This window comes from Aythya ferina (assembly GCF_964211825.1).
Source record: "Aythya ferina genome assembly, chromosome: 2".
In the NCBI taxonomy this organism is placed as follows: domain Eukaryota; kingdom Metazoa; phylum Chordata; class Aves; order Anseriformes; family Anatidae; genus Aythya; species Aythya ferina.
Genome location: NC_140297.1, coordinates 153,366,508 through 153,390,009, shown reverse-complemented (window position 1 = coordinate 153,390,009; position 23,502 = coordinate 153,366,508). Strand labels below are relative to the sequence as shown.

The window sequence follows — 23,502 nt, the reverse complement described above, 5'->3', positions numbered from 1 at the left end:
GTATTGGGACCAGCACTATTTTACATCTTTGTTAGTGACATGAACAGTGAAATTGAATGCAGCCTCTGAAAGTTCGACGATGAAGCCAGGATGAAGATGCTGAGGGATCTGGGCTTCTGTAGTCTGGAACAGGCTAAATGGTATCAGCCCACAGCTACTTGAAGTTGAGAAATGTCTGAGACAAATTCTTCTCAGTGGTAACAGAGGGCATATAAATGGGTAGCAGCCACAAACCACATTCAGGGAGGTTTAGTCTGAATACCAGAAGGGCAACTTCACAAGGAGATAATTGCAACCCTGGGTCATTCTGGGTGTCTGAATTCTCCATCCTTACTTGTTGAAGTAGAGACCTCCAGAGGACACTGATGACCAGTGATTCTGGGATTGTGTGACTGCATACCTTGTCAAAACCAAGTATAGTTTTGACAAGGTGTATAAATAAATAAATAAATAAATAAATAAATAAATAAGATAAATAAAAAAGGTAAATAAATAATCTCTTTTTGTTATGCAATGTAATGCAGAAAAAAAAGAAAATGATTCCTATTTTGTAGATCCATCTCCTCTTATATCATGAGCACAGCCAAAATGCTATTTGGCAGCTAATTAATATTTTATCTGATAACAGGAAATCTTCCATATGTCTGGTTTTATAGCAGGAGGATTTCAAGACAATAGAGAGAAAGAGAACCTGCTACTACTGCTTTAATGGCCCCTTTGGAACACATGGCATGTGCAGATTCATCCAAAAAACCATAACTGCCATTTAATGTAGTGTCATATCATTATATCAAAGCCACCTCAAGACTTTCAATGAAAGATGAGCAGTAAGACTGCATTGCTAAATTATTGTGGTTAAGTAAAAAACAGATGGAGCCTACAAGTTGTCTGAATAAACATCAGTATTTCCAGGCAGAGTCTTACAGTGAAAGGATTTTTTGTCTCCAAGAATGGCATATTCTGGCAGTTCTAGCTCATAGTATTTGATGAAATCTGTTAGGCAGAAAATGAAGATGAAAAAGATATAGGTCAGTAGCATTCTTAGGACCAACAGAAGATGCCAGGCTTTTGTACACTCTAGAAGGACCTGAAATTACTTCCAATTGCAGAACAGAATCATCCAGTTTGAAATGTCTTATCTTATCCCTTTCCAGGAAAAATCATGGCAAGAATCTTTTGTAACATCTGAAGTGAATTAGCTCAGTGCATGCAGAGAGATCAGTAAGGCAGCATTAGTAGGTTTGAAGCAAAGGCATCCATAACAATATTTGTCACAGCCTGATCATCTGAGCTGGATGTAGTCTGATCACACTCCTGAGAAGAAAGAAGCTTTTCTTGGCCAAGACAACGTCCCATTAAAACCAAACAGAATGGGAACAAGGGATTAGGGGAAGGATGAGAGATGCAGAACCTCCCTTGCATCCTCTGGAAACCTCTCTGACCCTCGTTCAGCATGTATAATGATATCGCTATACTAGGAGGCCTTGTGATACATTCACATCTGTATTGTGAAAGGTTCAGCTGAGATCACCCACCATGAGATCCACTGAGAATAAACAGATACTTCCAGACACCAGGGACTGATGCTTATCACACTGAACTTCCTACACCCAGGAACATCTGTGCACGAATCGATGAAATCATCAGTACTCATTGCTTGCAGGTAGAAATGAGTATACGGCTTATCAGAAAATGGAAAAACAAGTTCCTGTGATTGCTACAGATGATATTGGGTTACTGGTAAGTATGGAGGGCTTAGCGTTCTTTTATAAGGCTATGGCAGAGTAAGCAACCTTAATCTCTGTGTAAAGTAAAGAGCTTTAATGAAAAACAGACTCTTCTTTTAAAAACTGGGCTTATTAGGTAAATGGTTTTGATTACACTAATTTGGGCAGATATAAGGAAGACTGAAGAAATGTCAAGAGCTGCAGCTCTCCCTAGCAGTGACTGTGCGCAGTATGCAAAGACTGACAGGAGAAGATTCAGGAGGATAAAGGAAGTATTCATGGTATTAAAAATGTATTTAGCTAGGAACAGCAACATTTAAATCAAGGAATGGAAACAGGAGTTAAAGATGATGGGATGCATCCAGACTACAAGAGTTTTGCCTCATGTTCTAAACAGGTCCCAGGTATCTGGAGGTCTGAAAACTGAGCTATAGGTGTGCTAAGATTTTTGACACAGGGGCAAAAAAAAGGCTTGCATTGTCAGGAGACAAACCACAAACACCACCTGCCAGGTAAAAACATATGAAATGGTTAACAGAGTGGGGGGAGTTTTGACATGAACACAAAATAACAAGAGTGCCCATGTTGTCACAAAGAGGAAAAAGAAACTGAATACCTTCTACAGCTTCTGCTGACAACTCTTCAGACTCTCCTGGCACCTCATTACATTGGCAGCGGGCATAGCCAATGCTAGTTCCAACAGTCAAATTTTCTGTCTTCATCATAAATCTAAGTCCTCTCTGCCTATTGCAAAATCCTAGAAAGCATTCCCATTACATTTCTCTGAGTGCTATAAAATGATTCACACAAATAGACATATATCCAAGTAATCCACTTCAGGTTCAGGGATTGGAAGGAAAGTGTACAACAGTGCACAGCACAGAGCAGATGCTGCTTTTAATCAATTCCTCAAGGAAATAAGTATTGAATTCCCTGAGGACACATTATCTTCCTAATTGTTTTCTTCCTGAAGTTGATATCAAGCCTTTAGCTATATTATGGGCTACCAATGTCAAACAGCTGCCTCTTAAAATCTCCCTCAATTGATTTAATTAGGCGTTTTGTCACTGTGTTTTAGAGTGTGCCAAAAAGGAACTCTAAAAGGAACTCTGTAGACCTTTGCTACAGTGATGCCTGATGCTTAAAGGAGGAACAAACAGCAGAATGTGAAGCACACATTTCTGAGCTTTTCTTCTGCTGACTTAAAAAGTGAATATCTACAGAACAATAACAACAACAACAAAAGACTAAAGACCTGTAAATAAAACAGAAAAATCAGTAGAAATGTAGCTTCCAGCTCTGGATGAGGTAACATGCACAGATCCACTCAGAGCGGAGCTGCAAGGGAGTCTGTGCACACGTACACCAGGTAGATATCAAACCAAAACCATGACAACCCACAGGCTAGAGAAATGGTGAAGTGCCGTATGCTCATATTAGAGGTTAAAGAAAGACCATCATAAACAACCTTGCCAAATTTATGGTGAAATCTTTTAGCAGGAGTGCAGTGATCAGCTAAGGGCCTCCTTCTCTAAAGCTTTGCTAAGTTTATATGCCCTAAATCCCTGGAACAAGCCCAGCCTAGCTGAGTGAATTTACTGGCTCCACATGTGGAGCAGAGACATTACTTGCCAAAACATGTGTACAAAGACACTTCACACAGATGATATTAGAGATCATGAAGACTAATGCTACAAGGATGAAAGAAACCGGTAAACAAATCTGGAACTCATTAACTTTTCTAGATGGTAGTCAAGACCCTGAAGTAGATTGAAGTATGGGTTTTGTAAGCAGAAGGAAGAAACTGCAAATTGAGTACACTCTACATATTCATCGTAACAATTCTGTGCCCATTTTTTATGATCTGTTACAAAAGACAATAGCCTATCCAAACAGTTTATGGTCTACTGAAAACACTGGTGGACTGAAGCTTCTTATTTCTTTAATATCTGAGAAAATGAGATCTACAGATATTCTCACCCAGCTTCTCAGGTCAGTCTGTATGAGTGCCAGTTGGGTGTGCAATGCTGTATGGTACCTGAGCCTAGGGGAGGTACACAAGGGCATTGGGAACCTACATAACTGAATGTCCCCTATTATGGAAATAACACTGGCATCAATTTGGTACAAATCTGCTCTTCATGAGAGATAACCTATCTGGGAAGCATATTAGAAATCACACTCATCATTGTTTTCAGTCAAAACCCAAAATAATGAAACAATTCCTAATAGAACATCTACTAAGACAAAGGTTTACTAGCAGGGAAAAAAACATTAAATACTTCAATATAGAATCATAGAAAGGTTTGGATGGGAAGGCACCTTAAAAATCATCTATTTCCAAACTCCCTGACATGGGCAGGGACACCTCCCACAAGACCAGGTTTCCCAAAGCCCCTTTTAACCTGGTCTTGAACACCTCTAGGGATGGGGCATCCACAGCTTCTCTGGGCAGCCTGTGCCAGTGCCTCACCACCCTCTGAGTGAATAATTTCTTCCTAATATCTAATCTAAATCTACCTTCTTTTAGTTTAAAGCTATTCCCCCTTGTCCTATGACTGCGTTCCCTGACAAAGACTCCCTCCCCAGCTTTTCTGTAGCCCCCTTTAGGTACTGGCAGGCTACTGTAAGGTCTCCCCAGAATTTTCTCTTATTCAGGCTGAACAACCTCAACTCCCTCAGCCGGTCTTCCCAGGAGAGGTGCTCCAGCGCCTTGATCATCTTTGTGTCCCTCCTCTGGACTCGTTCTAATACTTCTATGTCATTCCTGTGCAGAGGGCCCCAGAGCTGAATGCTGGGCTCCAGGTAGGGTCTCACAGAAGTGGAGCAGAGGGGGAGAATCACCTTCCTCAAGTTGCTAGCTATACTCCTTTTGGTGCAGTCCAGGATACGGTTGGCTTTGTGGTCTGCAAGCATACATTGCTGTCTCATATTTGTTTTTTCATCCACCAATACCTACATATTATTATTCATTTTTTGAATGTTGCTACTAACTTAATCTGACCTACAGGCTCAAAAAACCAACCAGCAAGCTAACCTCCACATATTTATTAAGAAAGAAAACAATGCTGTTTTCAAGACAAGTCGATTAGGAGGGCAAAGCTTTGGCATGAGTAACAATATAAGGGTCAATTCATCCCATTAAAGACACAAAAATAAAGTTTATTGTTGTGCATGAATGTAGAAGCTACTCAGTTTTTACAAAACCACGAGGATATCTGACCAGCTTTCCTTCAGAAAAGGCCAGAAAGAAAAAAGCCTTCTCACAAGACACATGTAGTTTTGTTTATCTATGAACATAGCTGGAGAGAGAAGGCGAGTGGGAGGAAATCGGATTTGATTGTGACCTAGAGCTGCTAATACAGTAAGACATGGATACAAATAAGATTACTATAATGAGCCAATATAAGCAGCTAGCTTTTAACAGCAGTTGCTTAAGAGAAAGGAGGTTCCTTTCTAATGCAGACCACATAGCCACTCTGTTATTGCACATGGATGTATCTTGTTTGGTTCTTGTTGTCATTGCAAAGGATAACTGGCAGCCAAGGCAGCGTGACTAAAATATGAATGCTTTAAAAGAATATCAATGCTAATGAAAGTCAGATGATTTATGCAGGAAAGTTAATTTAGAGATAGTCAACAAATAAAAACCACCAAGAATCAAGTGCATATACACAACGGCTCCAAAATTGGCCCTCTGCAACTCACCAGATTATTGTTCTGTGTTGTAAAAGATTGCAGAGCTGGTCAGAAGCAGCTAACATATTTGTGAGACACTCACTCTTGCACCGGTGAAGAGTTTATGCATAACTCTCCTTGGCTTCTTTGTGCAATTAGCAGCACTCTCAGCTATGGGATGTGGACCCCAGGCCTCTTTCCTGAGGGCAAAGGAGGAGACCATTGCAGTGACTACACAAGAGACTTGATAGCTGCTCTAGGCAAAATGCCTAACTTCAGAGCAGCTCAGGCTACAGAAAGTGAACTCTAGATTGAAGGAGTAGGGCACAACTTCTCTATTTGAACTCAGAACAGGCTATAACAAACAAACACTGAAGATTGTGAGCTGTCCAGAGTATGAAGAAATGCGCAGTTGCCATCAAAGCAGATCACCACCAGAGAGTAAGGTCAATGGAGCCCCCAAGCAAGTTCCTCTGTGAAGATGCCAGTGTTAATATGAAGAAACATGAAAGCCAGATCTGCTAAAAGGCCTTTAGGCCTGTTATTAGGCCTAAAACAATCTTGGTGTGTGTCTGGGAAGAACAGATTTCTACTCACATACAGAAAGATCAGGAGCATGTGAATATTTGCTGAATGTGACTTACAGACGTCTGTTGGATTTTGTATGCACAAGGGCACAAGTTAGAACCTGAAAAACATTTGTTTTAGAAAAAAGACAAGGTTTTAAAGTGAACCATTTTGTTCGCTTGAGATGAATGACTGTCATATCCAGCATGTTGCTCAGCACGGGTATACTTGCAGCCCACACCAGTTACAGAAAGGGTTTGCTCAGGTGGCTGCAAAAAGATGCAGCCAAGTCACCACCAACTGGTGGGATACCACTGATGCCATCAACAACATCAAAAGTATCCATTGCAACAAAAGAATGAAAACAGAGACAGGTGTGATCTTGTTCTGCTCTGAAGGTCTGAAATACCCTTAGTATGTATTCTCTCCCAAGATGAAATCCAACACACACTTTCTCAACACATACAGGCAAAATTCTCTTTACAAGGATTGGTATCTTGTTCTTCTGCCATTTCCAGGGAATTTGTCAATTGATTTTTAAATACTTTGAAATAAAATTAGAAGTTTTAACTACTTTCTCCTTCACGAGCACAACACCAGAAAGTGGGGGTTGCAAAGGGAAGAAGTGTTTTCACCAAAAGCAAGAGGAAATCCTGTTCTTTCTGAATAAAGTGTTAAACCACAACAGGATGTGAAATGTGTGGGACGTGTGAAGAAAAGAAAAAGCAAAAAAAAGGCTGCCCTGGATAGAGAATAGAGGGGAAATTTGCTTTAAGGAGAGAATCCAGAGATGCTGAAGCAACACAACCACAAGATTTGAAGAGTTAAACTTCTCTGTTTACTGAACCATTGAGTAGGAAACATGCAGCTGAATCAACAGGAAAGTGGAACATGGAGTCAAAAGTGCATTTTTTAACTTGTCCTTTTCGTCCCTAAATCTACCAAGAAGATTAACAGTTGAGATTTAATAACAAAAAGAAAGACTTCAACTGCATATGTCCTGCAGCAACAAAGTGGAGAGCCTGCTCCAGTGTGCTGGCAGCTGGACAGTGCTTATCAGCAAGAGCATCCACTTCCCAGACCACAGCCAAGAAATAAAGCCTATTCAAGGTTTAAGAAAGCTCACATGATGGGAATTTACTGTCTGGCAGACAACTGCCAGGCCTTGAGGTCAACCTGAGGCAGAAGCAGCCAAAGCTGCCTGGACCAGACCTCCCACAACTATTCATCTCTCAGCATACACCCCCACGTTCTGCCTGGTCTCCCCTCTCCCCTAGTCTCCTAAGCTAATAACCCTAGAATGTTATAATTTTGATTTCCATTTTCCAGCCAAGCTCGTAGCCTCAGGAGTGTACAAATGTCATCATTTTCCATTTGGATTGAGATGCACAGTAGAGAAAAACAGAGAGATACTGAAATTTTGTGTGGATCTGGTCTCAGGTTCTTGACCCTACATGGAGTTCCCATTAGCTTTCCAGGAAAACAGTTGAAATGAGTATTTTGATTGTAACACACAAGGCTTAGATTTTTTGTGGGTTTTTAGTTTGGTTCCATCCCACACCCTATTTCTTTTACAGAAACTATCAGTTAATGTCCTGTGCAAGCCTGGGAAGATGTTCATCGTCTGAAACTCCTCTACATCATCAGAAGGGTAAAAAAAATACAAGTGCATTTGGCTTTTTCAAAAAATGAGCAAAAAAGGTATGAGTTTTGTCACTCACATGGTATTTGGGGTATCATTCCTACTCCGCCTCTTTTATTGAGTGAAAAACAAACAAACAAACAAACAAATGAACAAACAACAAAACACAAACACACAGGCAAGTGAACCTTTTACAGAGTCTAATGCAAAATGAGAAGGAACAATATTTTTTCCCACTAAATACATTCATTTATTTATACCTTTGACTGATAGTTTTAAGCCTGCTACAAACTGCACTTTGGTTAAGGGCTGGCCCTTGAGAACCAGGGTCTCATACCCCATATTTAGAGAGCCCACAACCATTAACTCTCCAAAACAGAAGGGAACAGATGCTGCTTGCTTTTTTAGTGGCATTTTGGTAAAGGATGACTGGGTTTTAGGATAACTTTGCTACATTTTTTCTTATGTTTTGTCTTTAAGAGTGATTTAGATCCATATCTGTTTGGGTTTTGATTATTTTTTTTTCCCCTATATGATTTCCCTGTTCAGGGTAAATATTGATCCATCATTTCATCCAGTAGACCTTAATAACATCAGATGAATGCTATAGGTAGCAGTTTATCAACAGTTTAATGAAAATGATAAGGAATGTACAACACTGTAGTTTTAATAGGGTTAAAAGGAAATAATGTGACCAGAAAAAAGTTTCAGAGATGAAAGGACTTTTAAAAGCACTGGGGCTTTCCACTGGCAGAGTCTGAAAAGCCAGGGAAACTGCTAGGAAGCAGCAGGTGCATTCATAACATTGAGATCATTCAGAATGATAATTACTAAAATACCTCATATATATTTACTCAATATGAATAAGGAGAGAATAAAAGCATGTTTTTGTTCCAAAACAGTGCTTCTTCAGCGTGGAATGGGGGTTCACGCAGAAGTTCCCATCCGCAGATGTCCTGAGATCTTCTTTGCAACTCTGAATTTAAGAGAAGCTTCTTTTTAATAGCTTGGCTGCTTCACAGCATTCTTTAAAGAAAACCTTGAATTCAGTTCCAAAATATTCACCTTGGTGTTCTCTCACAGTCATCAAGTTTTCTTGCCCTCTGCACTCTTGCCATGGACAGTTTCTCTACTTCTTGTCTGTTTTGGCCTGGATTTCTACAGAGCTCCACATTTAAAATCCTGCAGACCTGGCAAGGGAGGGATTCTCCTTCCTTTGGCTCCTGCCTCGTGGCTAGGTGCACAGTTGAAATACTGAAAATTAGCATGGCTTGGCCCAGAGCATTTGGCTTATGAGACTTGCAGAAAGCTTGTTACACCCTTATGTAAGTTTGCAGGACCTTTGCATTGCAGCACACTTTTGCAGCAGGCACTTGCCCATTTTCTGGTGTTACCTTTATCAGGAGGATGCCACCTGTCTAGTCTTGGTTCTATGGCCTTGGCCATCCCCGTGCTGTAGCACTGGGAAGCAGTGTGCCCTCCATACTGACCAGTTAACAACGTGGGGTCTTTTCACATGCTTTTTGAGTGCCTGTAGCAGTGACTAAGCAGAGCATTGATGCTGGGGAGCCCGCAGGACTGCAGGGAGCAATAGCAAAGGTGGGCTTGGGGATAAGACATTAAGTCCACTATGAGAGGCCTGATGGCCAGGCTAATCCAAAAAACTTTAAAGGGGTACTTGCTTCTTTTTGAATCAAGAACCGCTGTAGGACAGTCAGCGGAGCAATGGCTGCAAACATCTTGTCCATGTGCTATGAAAAGGGAGGATGGGGTGATGAGGGGAACAGTCTGTTCCTGAAGAGCTGGCTCAGAAACAGCAAAAGGAGCAAACAGGCAATGGAGAGGAGGGAGGCTTGGAAAAGGACAGAGCCAGCTCTCCAATCAGCCTGAGCTCTGCACGACAAACACTATTCCAGACACATTTGAAGCTCTGATCCTGTTTTAATATGCAACAGAAAGACCCAAAAGGCATCTATACCTTTGTACCTTCCATCCAATCCCCTACAAATGAAAGCCGACACCCTGCAAATGGGGAAAAAAATAAATAAATAAATAAATAAAAAGAAAAAGAAAAAGAAAAAAGAAAAAAAAGAGGCCAGTAGATTTGCCCTTGACTTGTACAAAGCTTTGGGGACAAAGCTGTTGCTTTCAAATTAAATAAGATGGAAACTACAAGTGGGGAAAATAGAATACCTCCTGGCACGAATTCATAAAGAAAAAAAAAAAAAAAAAAAAAGGAGTGAAGTTATTAGTAAAGGAAAATTATGCATTGTGCTGGAGAATGAATCCTCTTGCCCCTTGAAGTCAGTGGAAACAAAACTGAAATACAGGGCTTTGGTAAAATAAAAAAAAAAAAAAGATGTTAGAGAAAGAGTGAGAAATAACTTATGCAAGCAGTAAACATGCACACTGATAAACTCAGAGGTCTCAGCTCTCTGGATGGGAATGCATGGACTACATCTGCAAGAGCAAGAAGAGCAGAAGGGATTGCTTATGGTGGAAAGCAGAACCTTTTGCAAGGAAAGGAGGAAAGTATTGAATAACCCTGTTTTAATCTGGGGCCCAAGAGATGAAGTGACTGTCCCAAAGGCAGACAGGATGTCTGTGGCAGAGCCAAAAATAGCAGCTAGATTTCTTGTTCCTACATCGTAACCATACCATGATCCCTCCTCCTACACGTAACTAATATAACTAGTTGTTTAGTTCTTATTGGATGAAAAAAAAAAAAAAGACAGAAAAGAAAAAAAAAAAAAATTGTTCCACTGAGCCAACTCTCAGATGCTGTCCATTCAGCAAAATCACTTGCTTTGTTTTTTATCTTTCAAACATCACATGCATCTGATGCCTGCAAAAGGGCAAGACTCTTTCACCTCTCCAATGCCTTCACATCCAACAAATCAGTGGTGATCAGCAGTTTCCAACTTGCTGTGCTGGTGCAGTGATGTAAGGGGTCCTACACATTCTTGCTTGCTGTGGTACCTGCTGGGGCTCAAGTTTAAACCAAGCAGATGACAAAATTTCCTTTTCTCATCCAGAGACCTCCTGACCTCAAAAAGCATCATACCAAAGGAAAGAAAAAAAAAAAAAAAAAAAAAAAAAAAAGCCACAAAACTAGCGGACCAATGAATGAAAAAACAAACCCTTGCTCAGGGTACTGCTGCAGCTCCACTGCAACACACTGATGTGGGGTGTCCTGCACCCCAGCAGTGAAGTTCCTTGGCAGGTCACGAGGAGAAAGTCGCTGAGATATTTGCACCCACACATCTCCCCAAAGCACCCACACATCTCCCCAAAAGCACTCCATGCAAACATTGCCTCTTCCCCATCCTAAACAACCCCAAACTGATAAAAAACATTTCAACTCTTAAGCAGTTCATGCTGCTGCTTTCCCACAGAGGAGAGGACATCAACTAGGCGTTTTGTCTCCAGGGGGCAAAAGATGAATTACTAATTATATGGGTACTGACATTTTTGCTTGTTTCTGGAAAAATGACCTTGGTGTTGGCTGTTCATTGCCTACAGCAAGCCAAGAGGCTGCTGCGAGCAGAGCAGAGCAGGCACAGGGCTGGTCTCCCAGCTCCCCGACACGTGAGGGCAGTGTTGGTGCACAGATGACAGGGCTTTGGTGCTCTCCTGCAGCCCTGCACAGCACCCTGCTGCTGCTGCTCAGCATCCTCCTGGGCCAAGGCTGCTCCACTTGCACAATTCATGCAAAAAAAAAAAAAAATAAAATAAATAAAATTAAATTAAAAAATAAAATAAAATAAAATAAAAACAGACTTGAGAAGTGTACGGGGAGGGGGGTGTTAGGCCAAAATATTTGTATCCACACTGCTCCCATTGTAAAGGCTGTTTTTCTAAGAAAGCTTCCCCTCTGTATTACATGATGAACAATAAAACCACGATCAACACCTTTACAGGCATATAATGACATGGGAAATGGGACAGATGTAAGTCTTTAATTATTTCTCTTTAAAATGGTGCAATCATCAAAGATGGAGAGGTTTTTAAATGATCTTAATTGCGCCGCTGTAATATCCATTTATTCCTCTGATCAAGTACTCCAGCCTCCCAGACGACACTCTGGAAAGCATTTTCATACAGCTGGCACTGGGGGGTGGATGATCAGTCAAAAATACGGCATGGTCGTCTCCTTGACTGAAAACAGACAGCCTATATGATACATATGGAACAAGTGACACAAACGACAAAAATGCAAGCGTGTAGGTTGTATATGTGTGTGTTATATATATTTGTGTGTACATAAATCACACAGAGTTAAACATATCATCTAAAGGAAGCAGAAGCTTCTTATCGGAGCCTGAAAGCAGGCATGGAGTGCATCGTCCCACTGCAAGCTCAGGAGCCCACCCACACTCAGGCAACATTGACGAGCAAGGAATTCACCAGCCTGCATGAGCACGGTCACACCACCTCCTGGGGGAACTCCAGCACACCAAGGAAGCTAAGCACAGGTTTTGATGCAAAATCTGGAAAAACAAGTCAAGTGACCCCCAGATATCCACCAACTCATAGGTGTCAGCTTTTCTGACCCCATTCCGAGGCCCACGGAGATCTGTGCCTCACAGAAATGTTCAGTTAAATGTCATTTTTTTAATATGTGCAATTGGCACTCTAATAAAACAGTGAGAATTAATAGTGAATGATCTCCATAAATTAACTTCAGTATTAAATATATAGTGACATCCCTGCTATTTAATTACAGTAACTGCAATATCTAGGGTCAAATGTGACAGAAAAGTTCATAGAAAGAAGGGAGCTGAATTTGCACCGATATTCTTGTATCAATATATATCAGCCCACACACAGCTGCTGTGGGCATGACCTAGTCCTCCAAGACCAAGATCCAACAGGAAATATTGCCAGCAGTGCTTATAAATAAACCACCTGATGAGTGGCCAAAATAGTTAATGGAACGTGGATACTTTCCTAATTAATTTTCCACTTTTTTTTTTTTTTCCTCATAAAAATGTAACTAAGGAGTTTTATAGTGCAATCCACTTGCAGATTCTCAGCACTGGCTGCAGTTTTTGTGGTTTGGTCCTTCCTTGCTAAACAGATAAAATAATCCAGCTGTTACTCTAAAACCGAGGACTTGGTTGCCTGCAGGCAGCCAAGTACATGTGCCAGCCATTTGGAAGAGAGTTTTATTCTCCCCATATGGATTTTGATACCTCTGCCTTCTTATCATCCCAAATACAGAAGGTTCCTTCTGTCCCAGCAGATAAAATCTGGTGATCATAAATGTGAGATATAGGCTCCTTGGTTATCACACATATCCAGGAATGTTTTGGTGGACTTCAAAACCCAGAAGGGAGGATCCACAAGTCAAAAAAAAAAACACACAAACATATATTAAAAATAAATAAATAAATAAAATTAAAATAAACAAAGCACTACAAATATGAGAATGTTAAGACCACCATTTAGCAGTGACAATGACACAAGTATTCAGAGCACAATCAGGAGATACTTTAAGACAATGCTGCACTTTTTGGGGTAGTCACCAGTTTCCTTGCAGAGTCCTGGCACAAGGTGATCCTGAAGGTCTTTTCTAAATCAGGTGATTTTATGATTCTCTGATTCTGTGAGTGTCTGCCCAGTGCAAGGCTGATCTCTTCAGAGAGGTCACTGATTCAGGTGCTTAGTGTTGTCCCCATAAGGCCCCAAACAGGTTTATAGTGAAACCATGCTTCCTCCTTTTCACTATGATCACCCCGTCACAGGCCAAGTAAAAGTTTATGGAGATGAAGAAACTTCAGCAAGAGAAAGAAACAACCACCCTCTCTTGCTGTCATTCCTTGAAAAACTTCAATAAGAACACAAGAAACACAAGAAGCAAAAGGAGGGAGGTACTCTGGAAAGCTGGTAGAGCAGAGAAAGGAATCAAAACTCTTAAACAACTTAGAAATTAAAGTTTGAGTTATATTTGTAGGTTCTAGAAAAGGGAAAGTGATATTGTGCACACACAACTCAAATAACTGTTACCTTCTAACAGAAAAAAATCCCTATGTCATCCAGAGCAGTTTTGGTCAAAGTTGTTAAATGTATGTGGGTTGCACAGCAGCAAGTTTTGTTTCAGGTATTGTACACAATTCGTTTTCTATTCTTGACTTCGCCATGCTCTTTCTGTTATATGCAGGTGCTCCATGTAGTAGTTGCATGTTTCTATATCTAACACTAATAACTCAGTCAAGTCAGTGTTGTGTGCTAGAGATAGAATAATCCAACCAAGGCTTCATATACACTTGGAAGCATTTCACTGGAGGTGATCTCAGTAAGATCAGAATGGAAAGAACAGATTCACCCTAAATATCAGTAATTATAAACTGAATAGAAGGATTTTGATTAATCTCTGTGAAAAAGGTGTAAAAACAATCAATGCAGAACAGGTATTGTAGTTCTGTTCATCCAAGCATTGATGAAATGTTGGACCAAGCTACCTTGCAGTGCTTCTCCATTCAACAAGCACAAGCTGTTCTTTTTTTCTTTTTCTTACAATTCCTTCCAAATCTGCAAGAAGGCAAGCTCTTAGGAGAAGGTCTTTTTGTAGGGCTGGCATTGATCCATGGTAGCAAAATCCTAACTGAACACATGTCCAGTAATGTCAGGACCCAGGTATGCTCCTCTGACTCACAGCCCTCTGTGGACGATGCATGAGCCCACATTTACTTCTGAAAATACTTCTCAGATTTCCTCTTGGGCTCATTACAAGCCATCCTGGAGTTCATGAAACTTGGCCTTCCAACTTGCTCATCTCTCATTTGCTTTCTAGGTTAAGTAGAATGACAGACCCAGACTAATAAAACAGAAGAACAACGTGGGAGCTATTGAGAAAGAGAAGAGGAACACAGAGATGACCACACAGTCCTGGAATGCATTACCAGCCCAAGTATTAGAAATTCATTGCTCAGGTTGTGCTGCAAAGCTTAGCTTAAATGTTATCTTCTTCACAGCTGTTTCAGCCTAAAGGCTCTCCTTTACTTTCCATCCACAAGAAGTTACTCATAAAGTAGAGCCAGCTGTTGGCACCCAGAGAGGGTGCCTTTTCTCCCTTCTGCTTTCCCACACCTAGCCCAGAAGCAAGGATTACAAATCAAAGTCCAGCAGAAGTATATTGGAAAGTACAAAGGATTAAGAGGACTCCAGAAGCTCCACCTAGGATTCCAGAATAAGCAACAGCCAAAAGGGAAAAAAGAAAGTGCTCAGTATGGATGCACTGGATAAGAGAGGCAGTGAGTAACAGAGACACCAACAGAGGTACCTCCCAGAACTGAGAGACAATGAGATTACAGGAGGACCCTCACCCACAGCTCGTAATCCCAGAGCAGCACTGGAGAACATCTGCACAGAGCTGCTAAAGCAGCAGACTCAAAGACCCTTGACCCAGGGACACACCTGTAAAATCAAATCTCTGTGATCTCCTGGCCAACATGGAGCAATGGGAAGGTGAAGGTAACCCATCTCTGCAGGCAGCAGCTCCTGCGCAGGACAAAGCTTGGAAGAGGCACTGATGGGGAAATTTGGGTGCTGTTAGTCCAGACCAAGGAGCCAGGGATGACCTCTTTATAAACACAGAAAGATAAATAAATGAGTAGAGTTTGTTTGGGCCCACCACCACCAAACTGATAGCTGTCAGTTAAAGTTTTTACTTAATAAACACAGAAAATTCCGTTTTAACATAAGTGCCCTAAGACTGATGATGATGGAGTTATATTGGAAGAAACCAAAGGGTAATATAGAAGGACATCTTAATCCAGGAAGCCTACCTTCCCCTCCTAGTGATAAACTCAAATTAGAAACAAAACAAAACAAAACAACAAAAACAAACAAACAAAAAAAAAAAACTTATCTTGCTTTCTGGTCCCCAGTTTGAGCGACTGACAGGCTTGATACCCTAAAGTATCTTCAGCTGAAGCCGTGGCTGTTCAGCTTTTGCCAGGTCACTGCTGCCAATGTTCACATGCATAATACTATTTCTTTGCCTTTTTTTTTTTTTTTTTTTTTAAACAGCTTCGTTTCCATTCACAAATGAGAGCCAAGGCTGTCCAGACAGGAATGCTCAAGACCCCGCTGGGACACTGAGGCCATCCAAAAAGAGCAGCTCTCAGTAAGATGAGCACTGGCAAGATGCTGAAGCAACTCCTAGCTCCCCAACATGGGAGGCCAGAGCTTCCGAAGAAAGAAATCAAATGTTCCGTGTGGATGTGGAAGACTTCTGAATTTTTGGCCAGTGCCTTTTCCCAGCACCTTGGACCTCAGGAAGGCAGAAGAACCTAAACAAGTGCAACTCTTTCACAGGACAGACACACAGCACAATAATATAAATCGCACGATTTTGCTAAACCCCACATCTATTATCTTTATTAAATGGCTTTCCCCAGGGAAGCCCTGCTAGAGGAGTACTCGCAGTGCTGCTGCAGAGGGAAATATGTACAGGACCTGCCCAAGGTGACACGAACAGGCAATGGCACTGGTGAGAGGGGAGCAAGGAGGCCAAGCCCTTTCCCTGGTTCTCTGTTTTGGTTAGTGTTGGCAAAGACACTGTCACACATGGGCACCTGATCACTGTCACAGCAAACCCGGAGGCTCGATGGGAGAAGTTATAAAAAGCATGCATAAAAGCAGGCATAGGGGGTATCTAAAAAAATAATTTGGGTCTGGACCTTTGATCCATCTGAAGCACCATCCATTGCTGCTTTCAAGATGTTGCCTCAGAAATAGTAATGATTTTGCTATGCCTGGGGATTTGTGAGGGGGTCTGCTGAATCAAAGACCAGCTTTGGGAGAGCCCACCCAGCCATATCCACAGGGATGCAACTTTGAGCCACAGGATGCTCACTTGTATGGCTCTTCAGCTGCTGTAATCAGGGTAATTTTAATTGTCATCCACAGTTTAGGGAAGTGAAACATAGAGACCATCCTAAGGAGAATCATAGCCAAACTCTTTTTGGTAAGCAGCTTCTGTTAAGCAACAGGGAATGGTGGGAAGGTTAGAGGTACAAGTAATATCAGCCTTGAACCCCTGCTGTCTAAGATTAGCCATGCACCATTACCAGTGTTGCAAGCCTGCAGCCTTCCTTTATAAAGCACTCAGCAGACAAACCTCAGCTCACCTCTCCTGGAGGGCCACAGGATTTTTGCAGGTAAGGATAATGTTTGGAGCATTTAGTACTGAACTATTTGGGAGCTTCTAGCAAAATAAATAGATAAATTAATAAATCAATCTGTAGATTGTTTAACTTTTATTTATTTATTTGTTTTGGTTCAAACTTGGTCAGAATGTGATTTCTCCTGGAAGAAGTGAGAGAAATGTAATCATTTTTTCCTGCCACCAAATCTAAATATTTTGCAAATGAAATTCTTGGCCTCACATCTGTGCTAATATATAAAAGAGGGGAAGGGAAAAAAGAAACATATTACATTTCTCAAACCACCTTCCACACAACCTGTGACAGCCCTGAACTCAGGTCATTATTGGTGACTATCTAATGAAATTAATGCTCAAATGGAGAATGTGCCTATATAAAACTGTCTTTGAACATCTTTCTTTTCCCTCCCACCCACTAAAGCCAAAAGGACGGTGTTTGTGTGCCATGACTGCCATCACATCAAATGAAAGCATCAAAACCTACCTACAAGTCACTACTTAATTACAGAATCCATAAGGTTAGAGAAGACCTCCAAGATCATCTGGTCCAACCAACCCCCTCCCACCAATATTGCCCACTAAACCAGATCCCTGTGATGAAGAGCAACACCTCTCTTTGACAGCTGACCTGCTGTTTACCAGCATCATTGAAGGAGAAGTCTGCAGAACTGCATTCACTCCTTACCTATACACCCTCATCCCCCTACTTCACGTGTTTTAGAAACTCTTAGTGCTATTCTTCTTCACATATAATCTCTTTTATGAAGTTTCTACAAAATGCAGAATTGCTTTCCTAATCACCCTGGTCTGGGATATTTTGTCCAATCTGAATTATGGGTCTCATATCTGCTGAGTTGTGAGGGCTTGGAGCAGGTGGTCCAGTACAAAACTTCATCAATAAAACTGTTTAAGGGCTCAGAAACTGCCTGTGGCTGAATACAGAACTAGGAGTGATGGTCTGTCCATCCTGAGAACCTAAGAGCTGTCTTTTGAAACACACTTTAAGATACACGTCTCCTTCCCAGATCCTAGTGTAGCTTTTTTTTTTTTTTTTTTTTTTTTCTCCTTTTTCATCATATTGACATCACTCTTGAGGATGTCACAGGTCCCCAGGGATACCACAGAACTTTGCACATGCACAGTGGCCTGCCTGGTGCTATCACTCCATGGATGTGTGCACAGTGTTGGAAAGATATTTACTGTTGTTGGGATATGCTACCAAAGACACAATGGACAATGAGGTGGGGCTGTGTCATGGCTTTATCAGCACTCATCTGTTGTGACCTGGGTGATTTAGAAGGGTTCTCTCTCCTGGGCAGGGTGGCCATGCCGGCCACACCCCACACTACTTTGTAACATCTCTTCCACCTTTGGACATCCTTCTCTTAAGCAGACCTGACCAAGCCTGGTCTTCTCTCAAAAGTCCTTTAGATATTGCACAGATTAATGATCCCTCCCAGTTGCCGTCCCCTACCTCTCCCATCCCTCCATCCTGTCACACTATTCTTTCCCACTCCCTCACCCTCTTAGGTAGAAATCTGCCCTTCATCAGCCTACCAACCCACCCCACCCCAGTTCAGGTGTGGAGAAGACCCCACAGAAAGCCTGGAGAGAAATCTTCAGTGGAGAGAAATCTTCCCTACTCCAGGGCAGAGACAGAGCTCCACCTGCACTGTTGGGTGGAGGTCTTGACCTGGAAACTGTCCAGAACCAGGACTCTTTGCAGGCTATTTTTGATGCTCTTTCAGATAGTCTTCAGCCCAAGCATACTGCCAGCAATATTTGGATTGCACTTACTCATCCCCACAGCAGGCGCATGTGTCTGCATGCACTCACACATACTTTCATGCTGCAGCTGCTTTTCTGACAAATGTCTTTGATATCAAGGGAACCCAGGATAACCACGACAAAATTTTCAGGGCTCACACACATGTTCTGGAATAGCACTTGTGGAGGGGTAGGGGCAGGAGTTGGGGTCCCCCTTCCCTTTGGGTGACTTTTTACTTGCTCAACAAAAAACAGAGTAGATTCTTACCTTGGAGAGATGCATTTTGTTTGTTGCTAGTTTTGTGGCACTTTTTTTTTCTTTTTCTATTTTTTTTTCTTGGAGGGTACCGTATCAGTCCATCTCCACATTCAAGCAGGACTTATCGCTCTGCCATCGGCTGTCACACAGGTGCGTCTGGTGTACCACACCACACGTGCTACTTTCCTACTTTCTTGCTTTAAAGCCCCTCTTTATCTCTCTATATGCAAGCCAACCCTGGTGCCAGCAGCCCTGCAAAGCAAAATCCCCCCTGTGTGAAGCAGCTGATTTCCCCCACCCCTCTGGGCAGAAGCCTCACACAGCCTCACAGATCTCAGAATGCCACAACCTCACGCTGGGCAGCCCAAGCGTGTCCAAGCATCCCCTCTGCACCTCTTTTGGGGTCCCCGGGGCTCCAGGGATGAGGATAAGGATGAGGATGAAGATGGGGATGGGGATGAGGGGACACATGGCTGCTCAGTGGCTCTTCCGCTGGGAACAGGTACCCCCCGCACCCTCCACCTCCTTGCTTTGATTTTTACCTTCCGAAACACAACTGCTCTACTGCTCTTACCCCCGGGGAATTTACACAAGCCGCAAGAATGCACTGGGAAAAGCAAAGCAAAACGAAAACACCTCCAGAAATGAGTGGCTCTCCCATACACTTTTCTTTCTTCTTTCTTTTATTTATTTATTTTTTTTCCCTCCAAAGAGGAGGCAAAGGAAAGCAGCTACCGCACGCCCAAACCAGAAAACAGAGATCCGGCAGAAGCAGGGAAAAAAAAAAAAAAAAAAAAAAAAAAAACTTCCTTTCCCGGCCCCGAGGCGGCTCCGGCAGCCGCACACCTGCGGGGAGCGCCCGGCGGCGCCCGGTGCCGGTCCCCGTCCCGGTGCCGGTCCCGGCTGTGGCACGGCTCGGCACGGCTCCAGCCCCCGTCCTGGCACCCCCGGGGACCCTTTCGTCCCCGAGCCGCTCCCCTTGCAGCCTGACCCTGGCCGCTTCAGACAGCAATGGGTAATCTTTCTCTCCTTGTTTTGTTCCACAGTAAGAATGGCAGTGATTGAAGCAAGCAAGCAAACAAAAAACTCCACGGTTTTCTGTGCAGATCCACCTGGATGCTGAGTGGAGACGGACTCAGTTCAGACACACTTCTGAGATTTTTCCTTTCCTTTCCTTTCCTTTCCTTTCCTTTCCTTTCCTTTCCTTTCCTTTCCTTTCCTTTCCTTTCCTTTCCTTTCCTTTCCTTTCCTTTCCTTTCCTTTCCTTTCCTTTCCTTTCCTTTCCTTTCCTTTCCTTTCCTTTCCTTCCCACCTTTCCCCTCTCTCCCATCTCCCGTGCATTTACCCGTGCCCAGGCTCCTTCACGCACCACGCTCTGCCCACCCCGCACCAAATCCAAGTGTGTTTGCAGAGGACAAGTCTCTCCTGCAGTTTCCAAACTCACCTGCAAAATGCTGCTTGTTGCTAGAATCCAGGGCAAAAGCCACCTCATCCCTGGAAGCCGGGATTAAATGCATTGATTGAACCCAGATTTAGAGCCGTTTTGAAAAAAACACCACTTTGGGGAACGCGGAGCAATCCTCAACTGGCAACCTAGCCGAGGCACTCTGCCTTTTTCTCTTGGCTCTTTGGGGATTTTATTAAAGACAGATCTGACGTCAGGGTGAAGGACAAGCCCTGCATTTTTCCTCTGGAGAAACTTTTCCTGCCTTCACTTCTTCATTTTTGTGTGTAGTGTTGTCCCACCTCCTGCATTTCAGAGCATCGCCTTAGCCAAAGGGCTCTTAAAGGGAAAGCTGCAGCACAGTGGTCCAAGGCTCAGAGCCTGCCTGTGGCATTCAGGCTCTTGAAACTCAGCTAGGACAAGAAACATTCAGCCAGGCTTTCCTGACTGTGATTAACGAGCTTACATCTATACAAATATCCCCAGATGTTTGATGCGTGTAATCGCTCACAAGGAGTGGCTCCATTTGCAGTGCAGAAGGAGGTTAGCCCTGTGAGCACATCCCATGGGAAGCAGTCTGCTGGCTCCTCAGGGCACCCCTCTTTTCCAAAAGGAAGGGCACACTGTCCCCTACCATGCTTTGTATCCCCTCGGTGATTTTGGTGGTGTTTGTTGGGGTCTCTGCCAGCTCCAGATATTTCTATCCCATGCCAGCAGTGGGCATAATGAATATTGCCCAGGTACAGGAGTGCAAACCCCACAGTGAACAGAGCTAAACCCTGATCACTTTTATCCATCGTAGTGCATATCCTGGTCTGATTAGAAGGATTTTACCTGTGTCATCTCTGATTTTTTTTTCTTTCTCTTATTTCCACCTACCTAGACTCAGGCATGCTATTTTCTCCTACCCTTTTAAATCCACATTTGAAAGAATTTAACATCTCTCCCATAAACAGAAATAGTTAAGGATAATGAAAATGAGTGCTCCCAGAGGGGGAAAAAAAAAAAAAAAAAAAAGTCATATTAAACAGCTTTACATGTCTGAAACCCAAAACCAAAAAAGTCAAGATCTGGGCTGAAAGAGGCATCAAGGAAAAGTTGAAAGCAGGCAAACCCTCCTACTCCTCCTACTTGGCGTGGCAGGCTGGGCAGTGATGGGTGGGTGAGTGTTCTGGTGGCCAAACTAGAAGTGAACCAGTGCCTAAACCTCTGCTCACCCTTGGCTACCCCCTGTGATTGAGGTGTGCTGCCTGTGATTGGGGTGAGTCCCCCACAGCCCCAGGCAGCCATCCCAAACCTGCTGGGGAGCTGGTGCTGCAGTGGGGTTTGTGTCCCTGCTGAGCTCTGAGGGATATACAGCTGATGGTGGGTGGAGAGGGGAGAGCAAGGAATGCATAAACTCCAGTAGCATGTATCCTTGCAGCACCTTTCACACTTCCCACTGTGATGGGCAGCTTAATGGTTTTACACCAGCCGGACCAGGGAGCTCTAGCAGGACCAAGTTTTCCTTGTGACACTCTGGACATCTGGCTGCTCTGGGAAATGATCCAGCCAGAGCTTGGCTGCAAACCAGAGGAAGTGTCGCCTCCTCTCTTGCTCCTCCTGTATCATCACGCCCACCACAGCCCCCTCCTAGATGGCCATACCTCCCTGGAGACCAGGTGGTGGATGCATTTTCTGTCAGGTTCCTCCAGGGCTGTTTATGTTCTCCTTCCTCTACACCCTTCTCCCTGTTCCTTCACTTTCCCCTCTGTTCATTCATTCCGTATCTTTCCATTTCAGTAGTTCTCTCTCACCCCTCTCTGTCACCAGCAGGCAGGGCAATAGGCTCAGATGCAAAGTGGATAAATGTTACCTCTCACAAGTGGTGCTTGCAGGCTTGGAGCTCAAGAGACCATGCTAGCAGTCTTAGCAAAAGTAGCTTTGCTTTGTAAATGCAAAAGGAAAAAGAGTTCAAAGCTCCAAAGTTATCAGACTTCAAAATCGAGGGAAAGGACACTTTATGAATGACACCAGAAATGGTAGTTGAAGATTTATTTTTTTTTTTTCTGTGTGTGTGTGTGTTTGGGTTTTTTGTTTTCACAAAGCAGTTGGTTATCTCATTCTCCTTTGGGCATTTCCCCTTCGTGTTTCATTCCCCTTCAAGAATGCCTTAGCTAGTGCTGTGGTCGAGTGCTTCAGTGAGGATGAAATCTTTGAGATGTGGACATCTGGCTGCTTGCAACTCCACAGTTCATCTCATGTTAGTTGTGGGATTTTGTCATGTGGTGACCATAAACCTCTGTCTCAGCTCGAATGAGACAGGGATTAAGGAGTGGACCTGCAGCTCCACAGTAAGGTGCTGAGACATCCAGCTACTTCAGCAGCCTCTCTAATAGTGATTTCTATATGCATATGGCAAATCAGTGCACTTACAGGTGCGACTGGGCGTACAGTTATGTCATTGTCTCATATGACAGGGACATTTAGTTTTTTCTTTAACTCAAAGGTAGCAGCAGTCCATCCTGGGCTCAGCTCCTTCCAAGGATGACAATGCTAAAAAAGATCTCTCCAGTCATGTCTCACTTGAGTTTAATCCTGGGGATATTTTCACTGACTTCCATAAATGTAGGTTCTAAAGACTCTGTGTGGTTCAAAAATTAAAGCTTAAATTAAGATCTTCAAGTGATGGAAAATCTACTTCATGTTTCAGTAAGTTCAGCTACATTTACTATTAAAAATTTGTCTTGCATTTTCAGTCTGAGTTTTCTAGTTTAATCTTGCTGCCAATGTCTGCTTGGCTGATGAGAATTCTGTGCCTCCTTCCAGCGGATACATTTGCAAAGGTGCAGTAAATCACTGCTTACTCTTCTCTTCAATAAAACCAAGATGACACATTGCTTTTCAGTTGCAGTGTCTTCTGGCTTCTGTGTTTTCTGGCTTTTGAAGTCATTTTATGTTTTTAATGACTTTTGCCTCTTTACCTTTCACTTTCCATGAACGTTGTGTCTGTGAATGGTACTATTTGTCACTCTGCAGTCACAGCGAACATCCACAGTGAACTGAAACAGGTAGCATGCCCCTGTGTAAAACAGCTCTGATTCTGTAAGCCCAGCACTTTAATATCACTCCTTCCTCAATGTGTCCCTCTTGGCCACATAAATATGCTTCTTGATTTGATCATTTTTTACAGTCTTTTTAGACTAAATAAACTGGGAAATGGATTGATTTATTTTATGCTGTGTGATGTGCTTGACACTTTTACTG

General features: G+C 42.8%; 1 protein-coding gene across 1 annotated transcript in view; it reads right to left on the bottom strand.

Moving 5' to 3' along the window:
• Positions 1 to 20,550, bottom strand: part of CCN4 (cellular communication network factor 4) — a 36,156-nt gene extending 15,606 nt beyond the window's left edge. The window contains exon 1 of the mRNA XM_084510748.1: positions 20,257 to 20,550. Within this exon, the coding sequence (XP_084366874.1) occupies positions 20,257 to 20,304 (48 nt within the window). The 5' untranslated portion in view covers positions 20,305 to 20,550. The remainder of the gene's footprint in view (positions 1 to 20,256) is intronic.
• Positions 20,551 to 23,502: the final 2,952 nt, after the last annotated feature.